The sequence below is a fragment of the Rhamphochromis sp. 'chilingali' genome, assembly GCF_963969265.1.
Source record: "Rhamphochromis sp. 'chilingali' genome assembly, chromosome: 4".
Taxonomy (NCBI): domain Eukaryota; kingdom Metazoa; phylum Chordata; class Actinopteri; order Cichliformes; family Cichlidae; genus Rhamphochromis; species Rhamphochromis sp. 'chilingali'.
Genome location: NC_137948.1, coordinates 21,388,801 through 21,407,568, shown reverse-complemented (window position 1 = coordinate 21,407,568; position 18,768 = coordinate 21,388,801). Strand labels below are relative to the sequence as shown.

Below are 18,768 nucleotides of genomic sequence, written 5' to 3'. Positions count from 1 at the left end.
AAACAAACAAACAACAGTATATAAAATCAAAACAGATAAAATCAGAACAGTAGATAAAATCAGTAGTTAAATGTAAGTTTTGAAATTTAAGCTTAAAGTGTGGATTTGGTGCTTTATTCAAATGCAGCTGAGAACAGGTGAGTCTTCAACCTGGATTTAAATAAACTGAGTGTTTCAGCTGATCTGAGGCTTTCTGGGAGTTTGTTCCAGATATAAGGAGCATAAAAGCTGAATGCAGCTTCTCCGTGTCTGGTTCTGACTCTGGGAACTGATAAAAGACCGGATCCAGATGACCTGAGGGATCTGGATGGTTCATACTGGGTCAGGAGGTCATTGATGTATTTTGGTCCTAAACCATTCAGAGCTTTATAGGCCAGCATCAGAACTTTAAAGTCTATCCTCTGACGGACAGGCAGCCAGTGTAAGGACCTCAGAGCTGGACTGATGTGGTCCACTTTTTTGGTCTTAGTGAGGACTCGAGCAGCAGAGTTCTGAATGAGCTGTAGTTGTCTGACTGATTTTTTAGGTAGACCTGTAAAGATGCTGTTACAGTAATCAAGCCTACTAAAGATGAATGCATGGACTAGTTTTTCCAGGTCCTGTTGAGACATCAGATCTTTTATCCTTGATATATTCTTGAGGTGATAGTAAGCTGACTTTGTTATTGTCTTAATGTGTTTTTCTAAGTTTAGGTCTGCATCCATCACTACACCCAAATTTCTCGCCTGGTTTGTGGTTTTTAGATGTATAGATTGAAGTTCTCTGGTGACCTGTAATCGTTTTTCTTTGGCGCCAAAGACTATTACCTCAGTTTTGTTTTTGTTTAGCTGGAGAAAATTGTGGCACAACCAGTCATTGATTTCCTCAATGCATTTACCAAGAGCCTGTACAGGGCCTCGGTCTCCTGGTGACATTGTGATATATATTTGTGTGTCATCTGCATAGCTGTGATAGTTTATTTTGTTGTTGTTTATAATCTGTGCCAGTGGGAGCATGTAGATGTTAAACAGAAGGGGTCCCAAGATGGAACCTTGGGGAACTCCACATGTGATACTTGTCTGCTCAGATGTGAAGTTACCTATTGATACAAAGTATTTCCTGTTTTCTACGTATGTTTTGAACCAGTTTAGTACAGTTCCTGAAAGACCTGTCCAGTTCTCCAGTCGTTTGAGTAATATGTTGTGGTCAACTGTATCAAATGCTGCACTGAGATCCAGTAAAACTAGGACTGACATTTTTCCACTGTCTGTATTCAGACATATGTCATTAAACACTTTGGTCAGAGCGGTTTCAGTGCTGTGGTTCTGTCTAAAACCTGACTGGAAGGCATCGTAGCAATTATTCTGTTTTAAGAAGTAACTGAGCTGTTGAGAAACTGCTTTTTCAATGATCTTACTTAAAAACGGGAGATTTGAGATCGGCCTGTAGTTGTTCATTTGTGTCTTGTCAAGATTGTCCTTTTTCAGTATAGGTTTGATTACAGCAGTTTTTAGTGATTCTGGAAACACACCTGATAATAAAGAAAAGTTGACGATCTGTAACAGGTCTGACTCTAAAGTCTTTGAGACCTTTTTGAAAAAACTTGTTGGCAGGACATCTAAACAGCAGGAGGAGGAGTTCAGTTGACCTAAGATGTCCTCCAGGTCTTTGCTGTTAATAGGTTGAAACTGTTTCATGGTGTTTAAACAGTTTTTTGGTGGACACAGTACATATCCTGGATCTGCTGTTGATGTACCAATTGCTTGTCTAATTTTTTGGATTTTTTCAGTGAAGAATTTGGCAAAGTCATTGCAGGCCATGGTCGAATGAAGTTCAGCTGCCACTGACACAGGGGGGTTTGTTAGCCTGTCAACTGTAGAAAATAAGACCCGAGCATTATGGCTGTTTTTAGTGATGATGTCAGAGAAGTAGGACCTCCTTGCATTCCTCAGTTGTAAATTATAATTGTGAAGTTTCTCTTTATAAATGTCATAATGAACCTGGAGGTTTGTTTTTCTCCATCTGCGCTCAGCTTTCCTACACTCTCTTTTTTCTTTTTTCACCAGTGTGGAGTTTCTCCATGGAGACTTTTTCCTTCCAGAGATAACCTTCACCTTAATGGGAGCAATAGTGTCCATTACATTTAACATGTTAGCATTGAAGCTATTGACGAGCTCATTGACTGACCCTCTGGACAGGTCAGGTGTTAATGGGAAGACCTGGTTAAAAATTGCACTACTGTGTTCAGTTATACACCGTTTTGTGATCACTGTTGTTGATATATTTGTGTGGGCTGAGATTTTACTTTCAAAGAAAACACAGTAATGATCAGACAGGCCCACATCAGACACAGTAACCTTTGAAATGCTCAGGCCTTTGGAGATCAGTAGGTCAAGAGTGTGTCCTCTATTATGTGTGGCCTCTGTTACATGCTGAGTCAGCCCAAAGTTGCCCAGAGTGTTACTCAGGTCTTTAGTCCCTTTGTCCTGAGGGTTGTCCACATGAATGTTAAAATCCCCAGCAATAATTACACAGTCAAAATCAACACAGATCACAGACAGCAGTTCACTGAGGTCATTAAAAAAGTCTGTGCAGTATTTGGGAGGCCTGTAAACATTAAGAAACACAACTTTGGATGGGGCCTTCAGCTGTAAAGCCACATATTCAAAAGACTGAAAACTTCCAGGAGATAGCTGCTTACATTGAAATGATTCATTAAATAAGACAGCAACCCCTCCTCCTCTCCTGCTCGCCCTGACCTCACTGATAAAACTGTAGTTAGGAGGGGTCGTCTCGATGAGAACAGCTCCACTGTTACTTTGGTCCAACCAAGTTTCAGTTAAAAACATAAAATCAAGGCTGTGCTCAGTGATTAAATCATTAATTAAAAATGTTTTCCCAGCTAGAGATCTAATGTTTAATAAAGCCAACTTAAGTGTTAATAAAGGTTAACGTGAGGGATTCTGGTGGTCAGGGACAAATGCAATCGCATAGCAGGATGCTATACACGGGGCAAACTTCAGTCAGGAGAACAACTGAGATTATTCATCCACAATACGAGGTTAGTTATTAATATACTGCAACAACATGGGAATAGAGCAGCTGCGAGAGAATTCAACATTAATGTATCAATGTTACGGAAGTGGAGGAAGCGCAGTTTTTGGCTTTCCCCATATTTCAAAAGTGCTTCATCTCTTTGCTATGACTGTGAGCATAATTTGCAGATGATAATGGTTGTAGCCACTGCGATGCTTTCGACCAAAACAGGCGCAGCTTGATGACATCATCAACATTCGCTATCGTGATAGAGCGGTATAGTCAAAATCTCTATCGTATATCGTTTCTATCGCAAAACCCTAGTTAATAGACCTCTCTGCATTGAATCGTACCTGTTATTAATCTCTGTCTCTCTTCCACAGCATGTCTTTATCCCGTTTTCCTTCTCTCACACCAACCGGTAGCAGCAGAGGGCCGCCCCTCCCTGAGTCCTGAGTAACCGCACATAGCAGCTATAGCATCACACCTAGCATCGGCAGTACCATCTGTAGCTTAGAACATTAAACACTTATTGTACTTACTAGGGGTGCAACGATATTCATATCGATATTGAACCGTTCGATACGCATATGTATCGAACAATACAACATTTGTAATTTATTTTATCAACTTTCCTTCTGACAATGCTGTCTGTGTTGAGCGCTCAGTGAATCTGCGTTCGACTACTCCGCCTAGGCTGCACTGTCGAGCGCAGATCCACTGAGTGCTCAACACAGACAGCATAGTCAGAAGGAAGAGCGCAGGGCAAGCTAGCAAGACAGAAGTTAAGCTCTCCAGATCTGGCGTTTGGAATTATTTTGGTTTTCATGTGACGTATGACTCTGAAGGTAAGCGAGTCATGGACTAAAGTAAAACAGTATGTTGGATGTGCCGTGCAATGCTCAATTACATGGGTGGGAGCTAGTGTGTTAGCGCAGTTAGCTCGTTAACGTGTTGGCCGTCTAGCCCCATGCACGGGGCGATCGGCGGTAGCTCGTTAACGGAGATTTGCCGTGTTGTGGCGTTAAGGTCATTTCAACGAGATTAACCTGAAATCACTAGTGGGAACACAACGAATATGACTGCACATTTACGCCGACATCATCCTAGTGCAAAGACAAAAACAACAAGCATGCTACTAACTTTAGCCGAGTCATTTAGACAGCTGTTAGCACATGATTCTCCTTATGCTGCTGAGAATATAGCCCGGAAGAAGCGGATAGTATAGCTTTTATTTTGGAAAGAGACATTTCTCTGTAATAAACTCTCTTTTCCAAAGATGAGTGATTCCTCAATCAGATACAGGGCTTGCAATATCGCTAGCCTGACGTCCTGGGGCTAGCGATTCTTTTCAGTCGGGCTACCAAAATCTATCTCTTCCCTGCCCGTCGGGCTATTGTAGGAAGAAAAATATATGTCAATGCTTTTGCATTCTTTCAGAAATGTAGCTGGGTAATTATGTCATTGGCATCGGTGAGCCACTGTCAATATGTGACATATTGAAATCGCGTTTGAATTTGCGCTTGTTTTTTTGCTTTCACTTTGCAATCGCGCGAACTGTGTATAGAGAGCGACAGCACTGATCTGTGAGTGATGAAAATTTGTGCACCAATTCCTCTGACATCGTCTTATTAATCGTTAGCTCACTATGCAAACATGACAAGTGAAATCTCCCGCAGCAAGCTTAAACATGTGAGAGGTTGATCGCGCAGAGAATCGCTGAGCTTATGTGAGTGCGTGTGTAAAAGCAGGAGGATATATATTTCATTTCTTCTGAGCCAAATAAGACAGGTCAGGGTGAAGAAGTGACAGCCAAAGAAAAGCTTACCACAAAACAGAGAAGTTATGACAAATCAGACTACAAGGCAAAAAGAAAGTGCAGCTTCATGGTTTCATGGACAAAAGAATTTCTGTGGCTGCAATATGACGAGCTAAATAACCAGGGCTGCACATAAGTGGTCCGCAGGTGCGCATTCGCTGTCAAAATAAAAAACGCGCACAAGGGTTAGGGTTAAATTTAAAAACTGTACTTTTGAGTTAAAATATATATTTATAATTTTAATAAATGACAAATTAAAAAGGCATGAACATTTTTTTTGTATCGAAAAAATATCGAACCGTGACACCAAAGTATCGAACCGAACCGAACCGTGAATTTTGTGTATCGTTGCACCCCTAGTACTTACTGTAAGGAACAACAAGATAAGTAAAACAACACAATACATTCTCACAGTTCCCGATTGTATTGGTGTTTTGTTTAGTTTTTTTCAAATGTTTCTGAGCTTAATCGGCGGGAAAAATACATTGTCTAAACTTAACAGGTAGCTAACGAAAGCGAGTGACTCACCGGGACAAATAACTCCAACACAAATAACTCGACACACGTTATTCCCTTTGTGGTCAGAGTTCGGGGCCTAATAAAAGAGTAGCTTATTAGCATTGATATGTAAAAAAAAAAAACAATTTGGTCTCATTATCTAGTTTGCAGCACTGCATACTTTGTTGAAAAAACACTTGACCGCCATTATTGCGAAGCTCTCATAGGAAGAGACAGCCAATGCTTCCTGAGCACAAGACGCAAGGTCGTAACGCAGCAAGACTGCATCAAAGCGCCCCCTTGTGACAATAATAGGCAATCGTTTTAGATGACGAGGGGAATTTGCAGCCCTGTATTTCGCATGGGTTAGACCAGGGGTCGGCAATCCTGGGCACTCCTGCCACGCAGCTGGCACGCGAAGGGTTAACTGATGGCACGACACCCAGTGAATTAATCTGAGAAGGTGTATTAAAAAATTAATGGCCGTGCCAGCGGAGCACATCGCAAATTAACTCGCGTAGACACATTAGTTGTACTGCTTCTTAATGACGGTATCTAAACTAACAACCCCATGTACCAGATTCAACTTGTAGTTGGCTAAAAATAACGTAGCCTACCAGTGAGAGGGACTTTGCTAGCTGGTAGTTTTTTCAAGCGATGTTGAAATTTCCACATTCCGACACTTCAAAGGCTTCAGGAGCTCTCCGCTCAGCGCAGCATCAGCACCGCGGAAATACACGGATACATCCGTAGACTCGAGCAGAATTCACAATGCGTTTTCGGGGCTTTTAGGTGTATGGACCAATGTTTTCTTTTATGATCAAACCAGAAAGCTTTAATGAGCAAGTGGATTTGGGTATGGAATCTGGCTGGACACAGATGACATTGAAATGCAGCTGACTGAACTGAAAAGGTTGACTCTGTGGGGGTCAAAGTTTGCAGAACTACGAACACAGCTGGAATCCATAGGTGTGCCTGTTCATGGAGCTTGCATTTTCACCTGCTGGACATCACTACCTGACAAGTTTAACTGTCTTCAGAACATTGCAGAGGCCTTATTGACAGTATTTGGCTCTACATATCTGTGTGAGCAGATTTTCTCTCACACGAAGAGTGTCCTCAGGTAGCCGTCTGCATGCTGGACACTCGGAGACCTGTGTCTCTGAGTGGGAGACCAAAGGTCACATTAACATGTCCATCTAGGGCTGGGCGATATGACCCAAAATTCATATCTCGATATTTTTTAGCTGGATGGCGATATAAGATCTATATCTCGATATTTTTTTAAAGCCATAAAGTAAGAACAAAAAGAGAGTTCTTAGTCAAAGCTGTGTCTCAGATGTCACACAGGCACTTTTATTAAAATAAAGCATAGATGTACATGAAAAAAACTACTCAAAAATAAATTATGAGCATTTATTAAAAATAATGCTCCATAAATAAAAGAAAAGTATGTTGTTTTTGTCCATAACAAAAAGCTCACAATTGTGCAGTCAAAATGTAAACTAAAAGACGCTGAGCATAATAACAAGGGCAGATTTCACAGCTGCTCTGTTCCCAACTTCTACTGCGTGACTGACAGCCTGGAGTTTGAAATCCGCTTCAGGTGCCATTTATGGTCCTTATACACACACAATACGGTAATATTACGTTGAAGCACAGTGCATATTACTACGCGAGGCTCCTCGGTAGCCGTAATGCTCCGACAATCCATCAAGCGGTGCAGCTCCGTAGCTTACCAAAGTCGTACTAAAACTTTTTTTGACAGATTGCTGAGCGCCGTGTTCCACATAAAATCGGTTCGCGGTCATCAAGCACAACCAGAATTCATACATAAGGCGCGCTGTCAACTTTTGAGAAAATGAAAGGATTTTAGGCTGTGCAGCCCCTGTGGGCTGCATGGCGTTAGCGTGGTTAGCTCGTTAGCACGTTGACGCCGTCCAGCCCCACGCACGGAGCGATGCGCAGTAACTCGTTAACGGAGATTTGCCGTGTTCATCTTGTCGCTGCCTGCAGGTGAAGCTATGGGGGAGGAGGGGGAGTTGTGTTCAGTGAAGGAGAGGCGAGGCCGAGTAACGTTGCGTAGAGACAAAAGTGGACGAAAGAGAGGCAAACTTCTGGCTCCACAACTATAATTATAACGTATATATCGATATAAAGGATATGGTCACATCTTATATCTAATATAAAAATATATCGATATTTTTAAAAAAACTCGATATATCGCCCAGCTCTATGTCCATCCCTGTACTAACAAACATGCCATATTGGCCCAGTTTATTTTTCTTATCATTGTTTTGAGGAGACCATAAATAGCATTTACATTTTCTGTTGTACAGTTTATTTGCTGTTATGGAGTTCTTGTTACTGATGAAAAAAAAGTGTATTTTTTGTTTCAAAATAGCTGATCTACTCTATGCCAACATCTGCGAACAAATATAATTCTATAAAGTTGGTCTATATAGTGTGTAACTGTTGATATAGAGCGTTATTAAATTTATTGCTAATGCAATCATATGGCACGTTGACTTCTAAGGAAATTTTAGATGGCACTTATCATCAGAAAGGTTGCTGACTCCTGGGTTAGACCTTCATATTAATTTTTTTTTAAAACTTTTTTAAGAACGCATTTTAACATTGGACTCAAAAATAAATAAATCCCCCCCCTAACAAAAAAGGCTCTTCAAGTGCCAAATTGCTTTATATTTCTTCACTAAATATACGGCTGCAAGTAGGGCTGACATGGGCCCCAGGTTTGATGTGTTCTGCCGTAAACTGGACAAACCAACATAGGGATGGAAGCCACTGTGGGACTTTTTCAGTAAGTTGAGCATGTGTTTTATAAGTTAATCAGTAAATTAACACCAATAGCTAGTTAACCCATAGCTATTCACACAACAACGGGGTATTGGGTAACTATGATGTTTTTATTTTAGAAAACAAAGTACACATGAATTAATGTACTTTAATAGAAAATGGAAAGGTGATACAACCTCAAAAACGTGGTTGCCTCTAGATTTAAAAAGAGAAATAAGGTCCAGTAGTTACACTATATAAAAAAATAAATGCACAATTTAAAAAACAAAATTTATAGGTAGGTATATCGACTTCTCATTAAATTATATGAATTATTATGGCTTTGTCTGCCATAGTGTTTTTCTTTAAACTACTTAGGAACACTTTTACTGGCAGTCGGTGATGTCACTGAAAGGCAAGGTTCTGTTGCCATAGTCTCCTGAGTTTATTTTGAAAGCTCACTTACGGAACTCGCTTAAACAGCTTAGGAAAGACAAGCGCACACATTTGAAGAAGTATTCCCTCATCACGGTGACATTTTCACTTTTAAACGGTCTCAAAAATTAACATGAAAAAGGAAACGAGAAAAAATACAAATTCAGGAGATAAGAAAGATCCAGGAGATCAAAGTAAGTAAACAAATACATCAAATCTGGGTAAAATCCCTCAAATAACAGAATCTACTTTTCTAAAAATGTTGACAGTCTGTGTATAAAATGAAACATTTGAATCCTACCCATATGGAAAAGATATATATAAATCTTATAAAGTTTGTATCTGTCTTGTGTGAAACTTGTATGTTTTGGATACTTACTAAAACAATATATGAAAGTAATGAGAAAGTGGCCACTTTCATGAGTAAATCATATAAGCCTGATATGATTCACTGCATGAAGTAGGCCACATCTTATGCAAGTCTTTTATAAATTTGTACTATTTCTTTTCCATATGGGTATGTTTGACTGAAAACAACATAATTACAACACGTCTAATCAAAGAAAGGTTAATGGGGCACTTTGTCTTTTGGTAAAATAATGTGACAAGTTTATTCTTGGACTCAGCAGTAAAAACAGATCAACAAGTGTCATGAAGATCTAAGTCTTAGTAGACCTAGTATGGAGTCGTGTTGCTCTGTTTTTTATCAAAAGGATAAACTTGTTATTATAATTTAACCAATACTTCCTAAAATGGCATCAAAATCCTTCCGGTCCTGATGTCGAGCACTCTTTTTCACTACTGTGTTGTTGTTGTTGTTTATAGACTCTAAGAGCAGGATGGCTAAAAGAAAGGCCAGTCCAGAAAAGAAGACCCCCGTAAAAAGAAGGAGGGTCACTGAGCAGGCTGCTCCTTCCACCAGCTCAGATACACACCAGGTCAAAGCAGTGAAGCGTAAGGCCCAGCAAGATGGAGCGGGCACAACCAGTGCACCGAAGAAGATTAAACTTGCTGAGCCTACGAGTGAAGACAGGGAGCAAGCGTCTTCCTCCGTGGACACTGGTAAAGGTAGGCTAATTAGTTGAGTGAGGGGTCGATTAAGTGCACAGCTGGTTGCTCGGTTTAAGATATTAGTGTTTGGGAGATATTTTTCTGTTGTACAGTTTATTTGCTGTTATGGAGTTCTTGTTACTGATGAAAAAAAAAGTGTATTTTTTGTTTCAAAATAGCTGATCTGCTCTATGCCAACATCTGCGAACAAATATAATTCTATAAAGTTGGTCTATATAGTGTGTAACTGTTGATATAGAGCGTTATTAAATTTATTGCTAATGCAATCATATGGCACGTTGACTTCTAAGGAAATTTTAGATGGCACTTATCATCAGAAAGGTTGCTGACTCCTGGGTTAGACCTTCATATTAATTTTTTTTTTAAACTTTTTTAAGAACGCATTTTAACATTGGACTCAAAAATAAATAAATCCCCCGCTAACAAAAAAGGCTCTTCAAGTGCCAAATTGCTTTATATTTCTTCACTTAAATATACGGCCGCAAGTAGGGCTGACATGGGCCCCAGGTTTGATGTGTTCTGCCGTAAACTGGACAAACCAACATAAGGATGGAAGCCACTGTGGGACTTTTTCAGTAAGTTGAGCATGTGTTTTATAAGTTAATCAGTAAATTAACACCAATAGCTAGTTAACCCATAGCTATTCACACAAATGAATAGCTATGGGAAAGGTGATACAACCTCAAAAACGTGGTTGTCTCTAGATTTAAAAAGAGAAATAAGGTCCAGTAGTTACACTATATAAAAAATAAATGCACAATTTAAAAAACAAAATTTATAGGTAGGTATATCGACTTCTCATTAAATTATATGAATTATTATGGCTTTGTCTGCCATAGTGTTTTTCTTTAAACTACTTAGGAGCACTTTTACTGGCAGTCGGTGATGTCACTGAAAGGCAAGGTTCTGATGCCATAGTCTCCTGAGTAGGGATGGGTACCGGTGTCCGGTGCCATGATGGCACCGGTTCTGACATAAACGGTAGTAACCAGACCGAAAAGCAGCGCACATTTCGGTGCTTTATTTCGGTGCTTTTTTTTCCTGAGCTGTGATACACGTCTAGCCAATCATTTTACGTTTCCGAGGATAGTAGGCGGGTCCAGGTACGTGCGTTCTTTTAGAGCAGAGCTACAGATTAAAAATGTCCAAGGCGAAGCGGTCAAAAGTCTGGCTGTACTTCACAGCAATATATGCAAACTCAGCAGCCTGCAACAAGTGCTTTAAGCTGATACTGTGATACTGTCAAAGGAGGTAACACCTCGAATCCGACGAAACACCTAGCGACGCATAGCGTTTTTTTAAAGCCGAGAAATGCGCCGTATTTGATAGCTTGCTGCGAGACCTCACACCGAGCACATCTACTGCGGGTGGGTTGCCTGTTATGCAACATCCCCCAAAAACACGAAGAGGAGAGTCCTGGCCCCTAGCCCTGCCAGTGTAGCAGAAATGATGACGGATGATGATGCAGCAGCAGCCGTTCTTCTCTGCGTGAGTAGCTTAATGTTGTTCGTGTGTAATTTACGTTGAGTAGGCTAACCACGTTATTACATTAATGCAGGTAAGGTGAACTAGCAAACATCATCATAGCTACATGCAGCTGTCCTCTTGTTTGATGGCAGATACTCGCTTCACCCTGGCCAAAAAGGCTAAAAAGACCAAAGAAAAAGTGGAAAACAGTTAAACATGAGAGGTTTAGGACAAAGTTTGTGTTTTTTCCATTGATTAAGCACTGCTTCCAGCCAAGAGTGATGCCATATATGCCCCATAGCTGCAGAAAAGGCTAACATTGTTATCTTTTTACAAAAAACAGCTGAACATGAGAGGTTTTTGGACCAATTTTGTGCTCTCCATTCTTTAAGCACCGGTTTGAGCACCGGCACCGTTTCAAAAGTACCGGTTTGGCACCGGTATCGGATAAAACCGAAACGATACCCATCCCTACTCCTGAGTTTATTTTGAAAGCTCACTTACGGAACTCGCTTAAACAGCTTAGGAAAGACAAGCGCACACATTTGAAGAAGTATTCCCTCATCACGGTGACATTTTCCATTTTACAAGGTCTCAAAAATTAACATGAAAAAGGAAACGAGAAAAAATACAAATTCAGGAGATAAGAAAGATCCAGGAGATCAAAGTAAGTAAACAAATACATCAAATCTGGGTAAAATCCCTCAAATAACAGAATCTACTTTTCTAAAAATGTTGACAGTCTGTGTATAAAATGAAACATTTGAATCCTACCCATATGGAAAAGATATATATAAATCTTATAAAGTTTGTATCTGTCTTGTGTGAAACTTGTATGTTTTGGATACTTACTAAAACAATATATGAAAGTAATGAGAAAGTGGCCACTTTCATGAGTAAATCATATAAGCCTGATATGATTCACTGCATGAAGTAGGCCACATCTTATGCAAGTCTTTTATAAATTTGTACTATTTCTTTTCCATATGGGTATGTTTGACTGAAAACAACATAATTACAACACGTCTAATCAAAGAAAGGTTAATGGGGCACTTTGTCTTTTGGTAAAATAATGTGACAAGTTTATTCTTGGACTCAGCAGTAAAAACAGATCAACAAGTGTCATGAAGATCTAAGTCTTAGTAGACCTAGTATGGAGTCGTGTTGCTCTGTTTTTTATCAAAAGGATAAACTTGTTATTATAATTTAACCAATACTTCCTAAAATGTCGAGCACTCTTTTTCACTACTGTGTTGTTGTTGTTGTTGTTTATAGACTCTAAGAGCAGGATGGCTAAAAGAAAGGCCAGTCCTGAAAAGAAGACCCCCGTAAAAAGAGGGAGGGTCACTGAGCAGGCTGCTCCTTCCACCAGCTCAGATACACACCAGGTCAAAGCAGTGAAGCGTAAGGCCCAGCAAGATGGAGCGGCCACAACCAGTGCACCGAAGAAGATTAAACTTGCTGAGCCTACGAGTGAAGACAGGGAGCAAGCGTCTTCCTCCGTGGACACTGGTAAAGGTAGGCTAATTAGTTGAGTGAGGGGTAGATTAAGTGCACAGCTGGTTGCTCGGTTTAAGATATTAGTGTTTGGGAGATATTTGTGTGTATGATCTAATACGCTGATGTGCTTTTGCTGTTTTCCACATCTGCAGACTGCAGTCAAAACACAAAGGGGTGCACAAAAAATGGCAGAAACAAGTCTGCGGGAGACAGCAAAGAGTCACCCAAGAAAAAGAAAAAGGACAAAACCAAAAACGTCGTCCAAAATCCAGCAGCCGACCAGCAACGTAAGTAGCAAGCAGCTTGGCTTTTATACTCAGGTGAAGAGCAAAATGAACATTTAGGGTACAGCAGAGAGTAATTTGTGTCACAGCTGTAGTAAAACAACATTTGGGTCTTTTCAGGGGAATACCAAGCCAGATATGTGCAGGAGCACCATCTAGGAAATGGCGGCTGTGGAGCAGTGTTTGCTGGCTACAGGATAACAGATCATTTCCCAGTAAGTGTTCAGATGGTGGGAGTAAGACAGGCAGTAATGCAGATAACGGATAATATCGTCAGCTGAGCATTAAAGGTGCCGTTTTACACCTTTAATGATGTCATACTGAGGAAATGCTCACCAATGCTCTGTGTCTTTTAGGTAGCCATCAAACACGTTCCCAAGAACAGAATCCCCATCAAAGTGACGGTAAGTGTGCAACACTTGAACTGTTTTTACATTCCTGGACTGAGTGCAGCGTTCACCTGTGAAACATCTGTTCCTCATCATCCACTTTGTTGTAATATATCAGGATGAAAACGGGAAGGAAGTCTCAGTGGAAGTGGCCATTTTGCTGAAGCTTGCAGCTGAAGCAGATGGATCAGTGGGAACGTCGGCTCCTGTGTCTCTGTTGGACTGGTTTGACTTTGGCACAGAGCTGATCCTGGTGCAGGAGAGACCTGTCCCCGCGGTGGACCTGTTTGAATACATAAGAGAAAATGGAGGATGTTTACCAGAAGGAAAGGCCAAGGTAAGTTGACTGGAAGAGCCTTAGACTGTACAGCACTCAAAGCACAGAGTATCAAAGAAGCATCAACCTGTTGACTCATTACTGTCTTTTTCATCTTTTCCAGGTCATTCTGAAGCAACTGGTTGATGCAGCAAAGGACCTGGAAGAGAAAGACATCTTTCACCGGGACATCAAGAGTGAGAACATTCTGATTGAGACCGGCTCAGATGTGCCTCGAGTTCGTATCATTGACTTTGGCCTGAGCTGCTTTGCTACGGAGCAATCGCAGTTCTGCTTCTTCTATGGTAACATATTCAGCTCCTGCTCTTCACAGATGTAGCAATTTGTGCCTTTTGTTTTAGAAGAAATTGTAATTGTGTCTGTTTATTAGGTACACCTATCCACAGCCCTCCCGAATGTTACTGGGGCAAAAAATACAGGCCTGGACCCACCACGGTGTGGCAAATGGGAGTGGTGCTGTACGAAGCGCTTCATGTGGGGGACTTTAATATCATGACGTTCATTGAAAACGAACTGAAATTCAACGAGCATCTGTCCCCACGTAAGAAAACATCACACTTCAAGATTCACTGATGGCTTGGATCACTGGAACTATCATCTTCATCTTTTCTCTCCTTTCTTTCTTTCCAGACTGCCGGAATTTCCTGGATGCGTGTTTAACCGATGTCCCGGAGAAGCGCCCAACGCTGGGGGACCTCCAGCGTCACCCCTGGCTCAGATAAACCCATCTCTCACACACACACATTTCATATATTATCATATAAGTGTGATACGTGACCTAACTTTCTATTTTTGTCTTTCTTTCATTTTTTTGGTTTTTTTTAACAGGAAAAGGTTGTTTTTTGTTTTTTTTTTGGCCAATTCTAAATTTTGCTATCCTGAAATTCCTGTAACCCCCCCAGCCATCCCAGGAAAGGGGATCTCTCTTTGAATTGGCTTTCCCGAGGTTTCTTCCCATCATTCTGGCCCCCCGGGGAGTTTTTCCTCGTCTTCATAGAGAGCTTGGGCTGGGTCAGGAGCTTCATCAAAATTGGCCTTATTTGATTAGGTTAATGTAATAAAATACGTTGATGTAATCAAAATTAGTAAAAATCAAAAGATTTAACTTAAACTTCCATTAAAACTTGTTTAACTCAACTTTGCTGAGAATACTCTTTCATTACCATGTCAAGGATTGTTTTTTACTCATGATGCATTTTGACAAGTAAGAAAACTGAAAACTCAATCAGGTTAAAGTATGCACAACGAAAGTCACACTGTCACTGCTCTGAAGACTTGCATCTGTTGCCCTAACCTCTAATGCGTCTCAACAGATTTCCTGGATCTAACAGAGGTTGCAACAGTTTTTCCTTCCCACTGTTGCTGATTGTTTGCTCATAGTGGGCTCTCTGATTGGTGGGATTCATTTTCTAATAGTATAGGGTCTCTGCCTTCCAATGTAAAGTGCCTCTAGACAACAGATGTGACTTGTTGCTATAGTTAAGGTTGAATTGAATCATTAATGTCCATTCAGTAGTGAAAATTTTATATTTCTTAATAGGGGTGGGTTTTGATGATCGATTTATCGATTAAAATCGATTCTGGCTTGGATAACGTGATATCGATTCATTAAAACCTGAATCGATTTTTAAATAGAAATTTATTTTGCCCGAAACGCCAGAATCTCAGGTTAAACCTCACAAAATTTCTACAACCACCAAACCGCTAAAACAGTAAATGAGAGCAGGTCAAAATCAAATCAAATCAAATCACTTTTATTGTCACATCACATGTGCAGGCACACTGGTACAGCACATGCGAGTGAAATTCTTGTGTGCGAGCCCCACAAGCAACAGAGATGTGCAAACACAACAACACAAACGAGCAAAATATAAGAATGGCCAACCTGAAACTAATAAATATATGTACAATATATAATAGTGTATGCATTTCTGGATGTGTATACTAAATATTTTCCTACGTGTGTGTGTGTGTGTGTGTGTGTGTGTGTGTGTGTGTGTGTGTGTACACATTTTTACAAATTAAATAGTAAAAAAAAATAAAATAATAATAATAATAATAATAATAAAATATATAAAATAAAATATACAGAGTTGAATATGTGCAAAACAAGTGGCATTTATATACAGTGTGGAGTGCATAATGTTGAAGTTCCAGTAGTGAAGCTGAGGTGTCTATGACGTGTTCAGCAGTCTGATGGCCTGGTGGAAGAAGCTGTCTCTCAGTCTGCTGGTTCGGGACCGGATGCTGCAGAACCTCCTTCCTGATGGAAGCAGTCTGAACAGTTTATGGCTGGGGTGACTGGAGTCCTTGATGATCCTCCCCGCTTTCCTCAGGCACCGCTTCCTGTAGATGTCTTGGAGGGAGGGAAGCTCACCTCCAATTATCCCTTCAGAGCACCGCACTACTCGCTGGAGAGCTTTGCAGTTGTAGGCGGTGCTGTTGCCATACCAGGTGGTGATGCATCCAGTGAGGATGCTCTCAATGGCACAGTGATAGAAGGTCCTGAGGATGCGTGGGCTCATGCCGAATCTTTTCAGTCTCCTGAGAAAGAAGAGGCGCTGCTGCGCCTTCTTCACTGTTTTGTTTGTGTGTACTGACCACGTAAGATCCTCAGCCAGGTGTACTCCAAGGAACCGGAAGCTGCTCACTCTCTCCACAGCAGCGCCGTTGATGGTGATGGGGGTGTGTACTTCTCTGCACCTCCGGAAGTCCACTATCAACTCCTTTGTCTTTGCGACGTTGAGGGTGAGATGGTTGTCTTGACACCAGTGGGTCAGGGCGCTGACCTCCTCCCTGTAAGCCGTCTCATCACCGTTGGTGATAAGACCCACCACTGTAGTGTCGTCCGCAAACTTCACAATGATGTTGGAGCTGTTAGTGGCTGTGCAGTCGTAGGTGTAGAGTGAGTACAGGAGAGGGCTCAGTACACACCCATGTGGAGCACCAGTGTTCAGTGTGATGGGGGATGAGGTGATGCTGCCCAGTCTGACCACCTGGCGTCTGTCAGACAGGAAGCTAAGGATCCAGCTGCAGAGGGAGCTGCTCAGTCCTAGATCCTGCAGTTTCCTGTCCAGCTTCGAGGGAACGATGGTATTGAATGCTGAGCTGTAATCTACAAACAGCATCCTCACATACGTGTCTCTCTTCTCCAGGTGTGACAGGGCAGTGTGTAGTGTCAGGGCTATGGCATCATCAGTGGACCTGTTGTGGCGGTATGCAAACTGTAGAGGGTCCAGTGAGTCGGGTAGTGCAGAGCAGATGAAGTCCCTGACCAGCTTCTCGAAGCATTTGCTTACGATGGGGGTCAGGGCTACAGGTCGCCAGTCGTTCAATGAGGAGATGGTGGAGGATTTGGGTACAGGGACGATGGTGGCCATTTTGAAGCAGGCTGGGACTACAGACAGAGAGAGGGAAAGGTTGAAGATGTGCGTGAACACTCCAGCCAGCTGAGCCGCGCATGACCTGAGGACGCGGCCGGGAATCCCGTCCGGACCAGTAGCTTTGCGTGCGTTCACCTTCCTGAAGCACTTCCGCACATCCTCCTCAGACACAGTGTGCGCACTGACGTCATCCGCGGTGCGCACACTGTCCGGTCTCATGGTGTTCACTGTGTCGAATCTAGCGTAGAATACGTTTAGATCCTCACACAGAGAGGCCGTGGTCTGCGGTGTGCTGGTTTTCCCTCTAAAGTCTGTGATCGTGTTTAGTCCCTGCCACATACTCCGAGGGTTGTCAAACTGTTGTTCCACCCTGTCCCTGTACTCACGTTTGGCTGCTTTGATCGTCTTCCGGAGTTGGTAATGTGCGTGTTTGTAGTCCGATGTGTTCGCGGAGGCAAAGGCGGTGTTCCGTGCCGCGCGAACATCTCCGTTAATCCAGGGTTTTTTATTTGGGAAGGATTTGACTGTTCTGGATGGGACGACATCTTCCACGCATTTCCTGATAAATCCACAGACTGAGTCTGTGTATTCATCAATGTCTCTGGCGGCCACGTGAAACATTTCCCAGTCCGCGTGATCAAAACAGTCCCGCAGCGCAGACTCCGATTGGTCCGTCCAACAGTGCACCGCCCTCCGGGTTGGAGCTTCCTGTTTCAGCTTCTGCCTGTAGGCGGGCAGGAGCAGGATGGAGCAGTGATCTGATTGGCCGAATGGGGCGCGGGGGAGGGCTTTGTACGCATCCCGGAAAGAGGTGTAACAGTGGTCGAGTTGCTGGTTTCCACGTGTGTTGAAAAGGATGTGTTGATGGAGTTTTGGTGAGACTTTCTTCAGGTTTCCCTTATTAAAGTCTCCGGCTGTGATAAACGCTGCCTCTGGGTGTGCGGTTTCCTCGCTGCTGATCGCGCTGTACAGTTCCCTGAGTGCACGGTCAGTGTCGGCTTGTGGGGGAATGTAAACAGCCGTAATAATCACTGCTGTAAATTCCCTCGGTAGCCAGAATGGCCGGCACTTAATCATCAGGTACTCCAGGTCCGGTGAGCAGAAGGATTTGACCGGGTGCACGTTCGCATAATCACACCAGCTGTTGTTGATCATGAAACACACACCACCGCCTCTGCTTTTCCCAGTAAGATCCTGTGACCTGTCCGCGCGGTGCACAGAGAACCCCGGCAGTTGTAATGCGGAGTCCAGTACTTTGTCCGATAGCCAGGTTTCTGTGAGGCAGATCACGCAGCAGTCCCGCATCTCTCGCTGGAATGAGATCCGTGCCCGAAGCTCGCACAGCTTGTTCTCCAGAGACTGCATATTAGCCAGTAATAAACTGGGTAACGGTGGTCTGTAAGTGCGCCGTCTCAGTCGAACCAGAACGCCAGATCTTCTCCCTCTGCGTCGGCGTTTGCGGCCTCCAGGGCCAGAGAACAAAGGCGTCTCAGGTGAGATGAATGGGGGGTCTGCAAACGGAGCGTCCGTGTTGCAAAACTTGAACTCCGGAAAGTTATAAGAAAGACCGTCTTTTATGTCCAGTAAGGTTTGTCGGTCGTACACAAGGAGACAAGTGCTGCTCGTGAAAAAATAAAGGAAAAGTAAAATTAAACACAGAAGAAAGCCGTTGCTTGGGGGAGCTCGCGACGAGGCTGCCATACTCGGCGCCATCTTGATATGTGCAGGTACACGGATTCTGCACAAAGATGTAAACACAAAACGCGGACCCGAC

At 42.4% G+C, this 18,768-nt stretch overlaps 1 protein-coding gene across 1 annotated transcript; it reads left to right on the top strand.

Moving 5' to 3' along the window:
• The first annotated feature begins 8,574 nt into the window (after nt 1-8,574).
• LOC308395275 (serine/threonine-protein kinase pim-2-like) lies at nt 8,575-15,466 on the top strand. Its single transcript, XM_080880065.1, has 10 exons — nt 8,575-8,757; nt 9,389-9,631; nt 12,377-12,619; nt 12,754-12,888; nt 13,006-13,100; nt 13,242-13,289; nt 13,393-13,611; nt 13,715-13,895; nt 13,982-14,152; nt 14,242-15,466. Exons 1-10 carry the CDS (start codon nt 8,697-8,699, stop codon nt 14,331-14,333), a joined length of 1,488 nt encoding a protein of 495 aa, XP_080736191.1. The 5' UTR covers nt 8,575-8,696; the 3' UTR covers nt 14,334-15,466.
• Nucleotides 15,467-18,768: the final 3,302 nt, after the last annotated feature.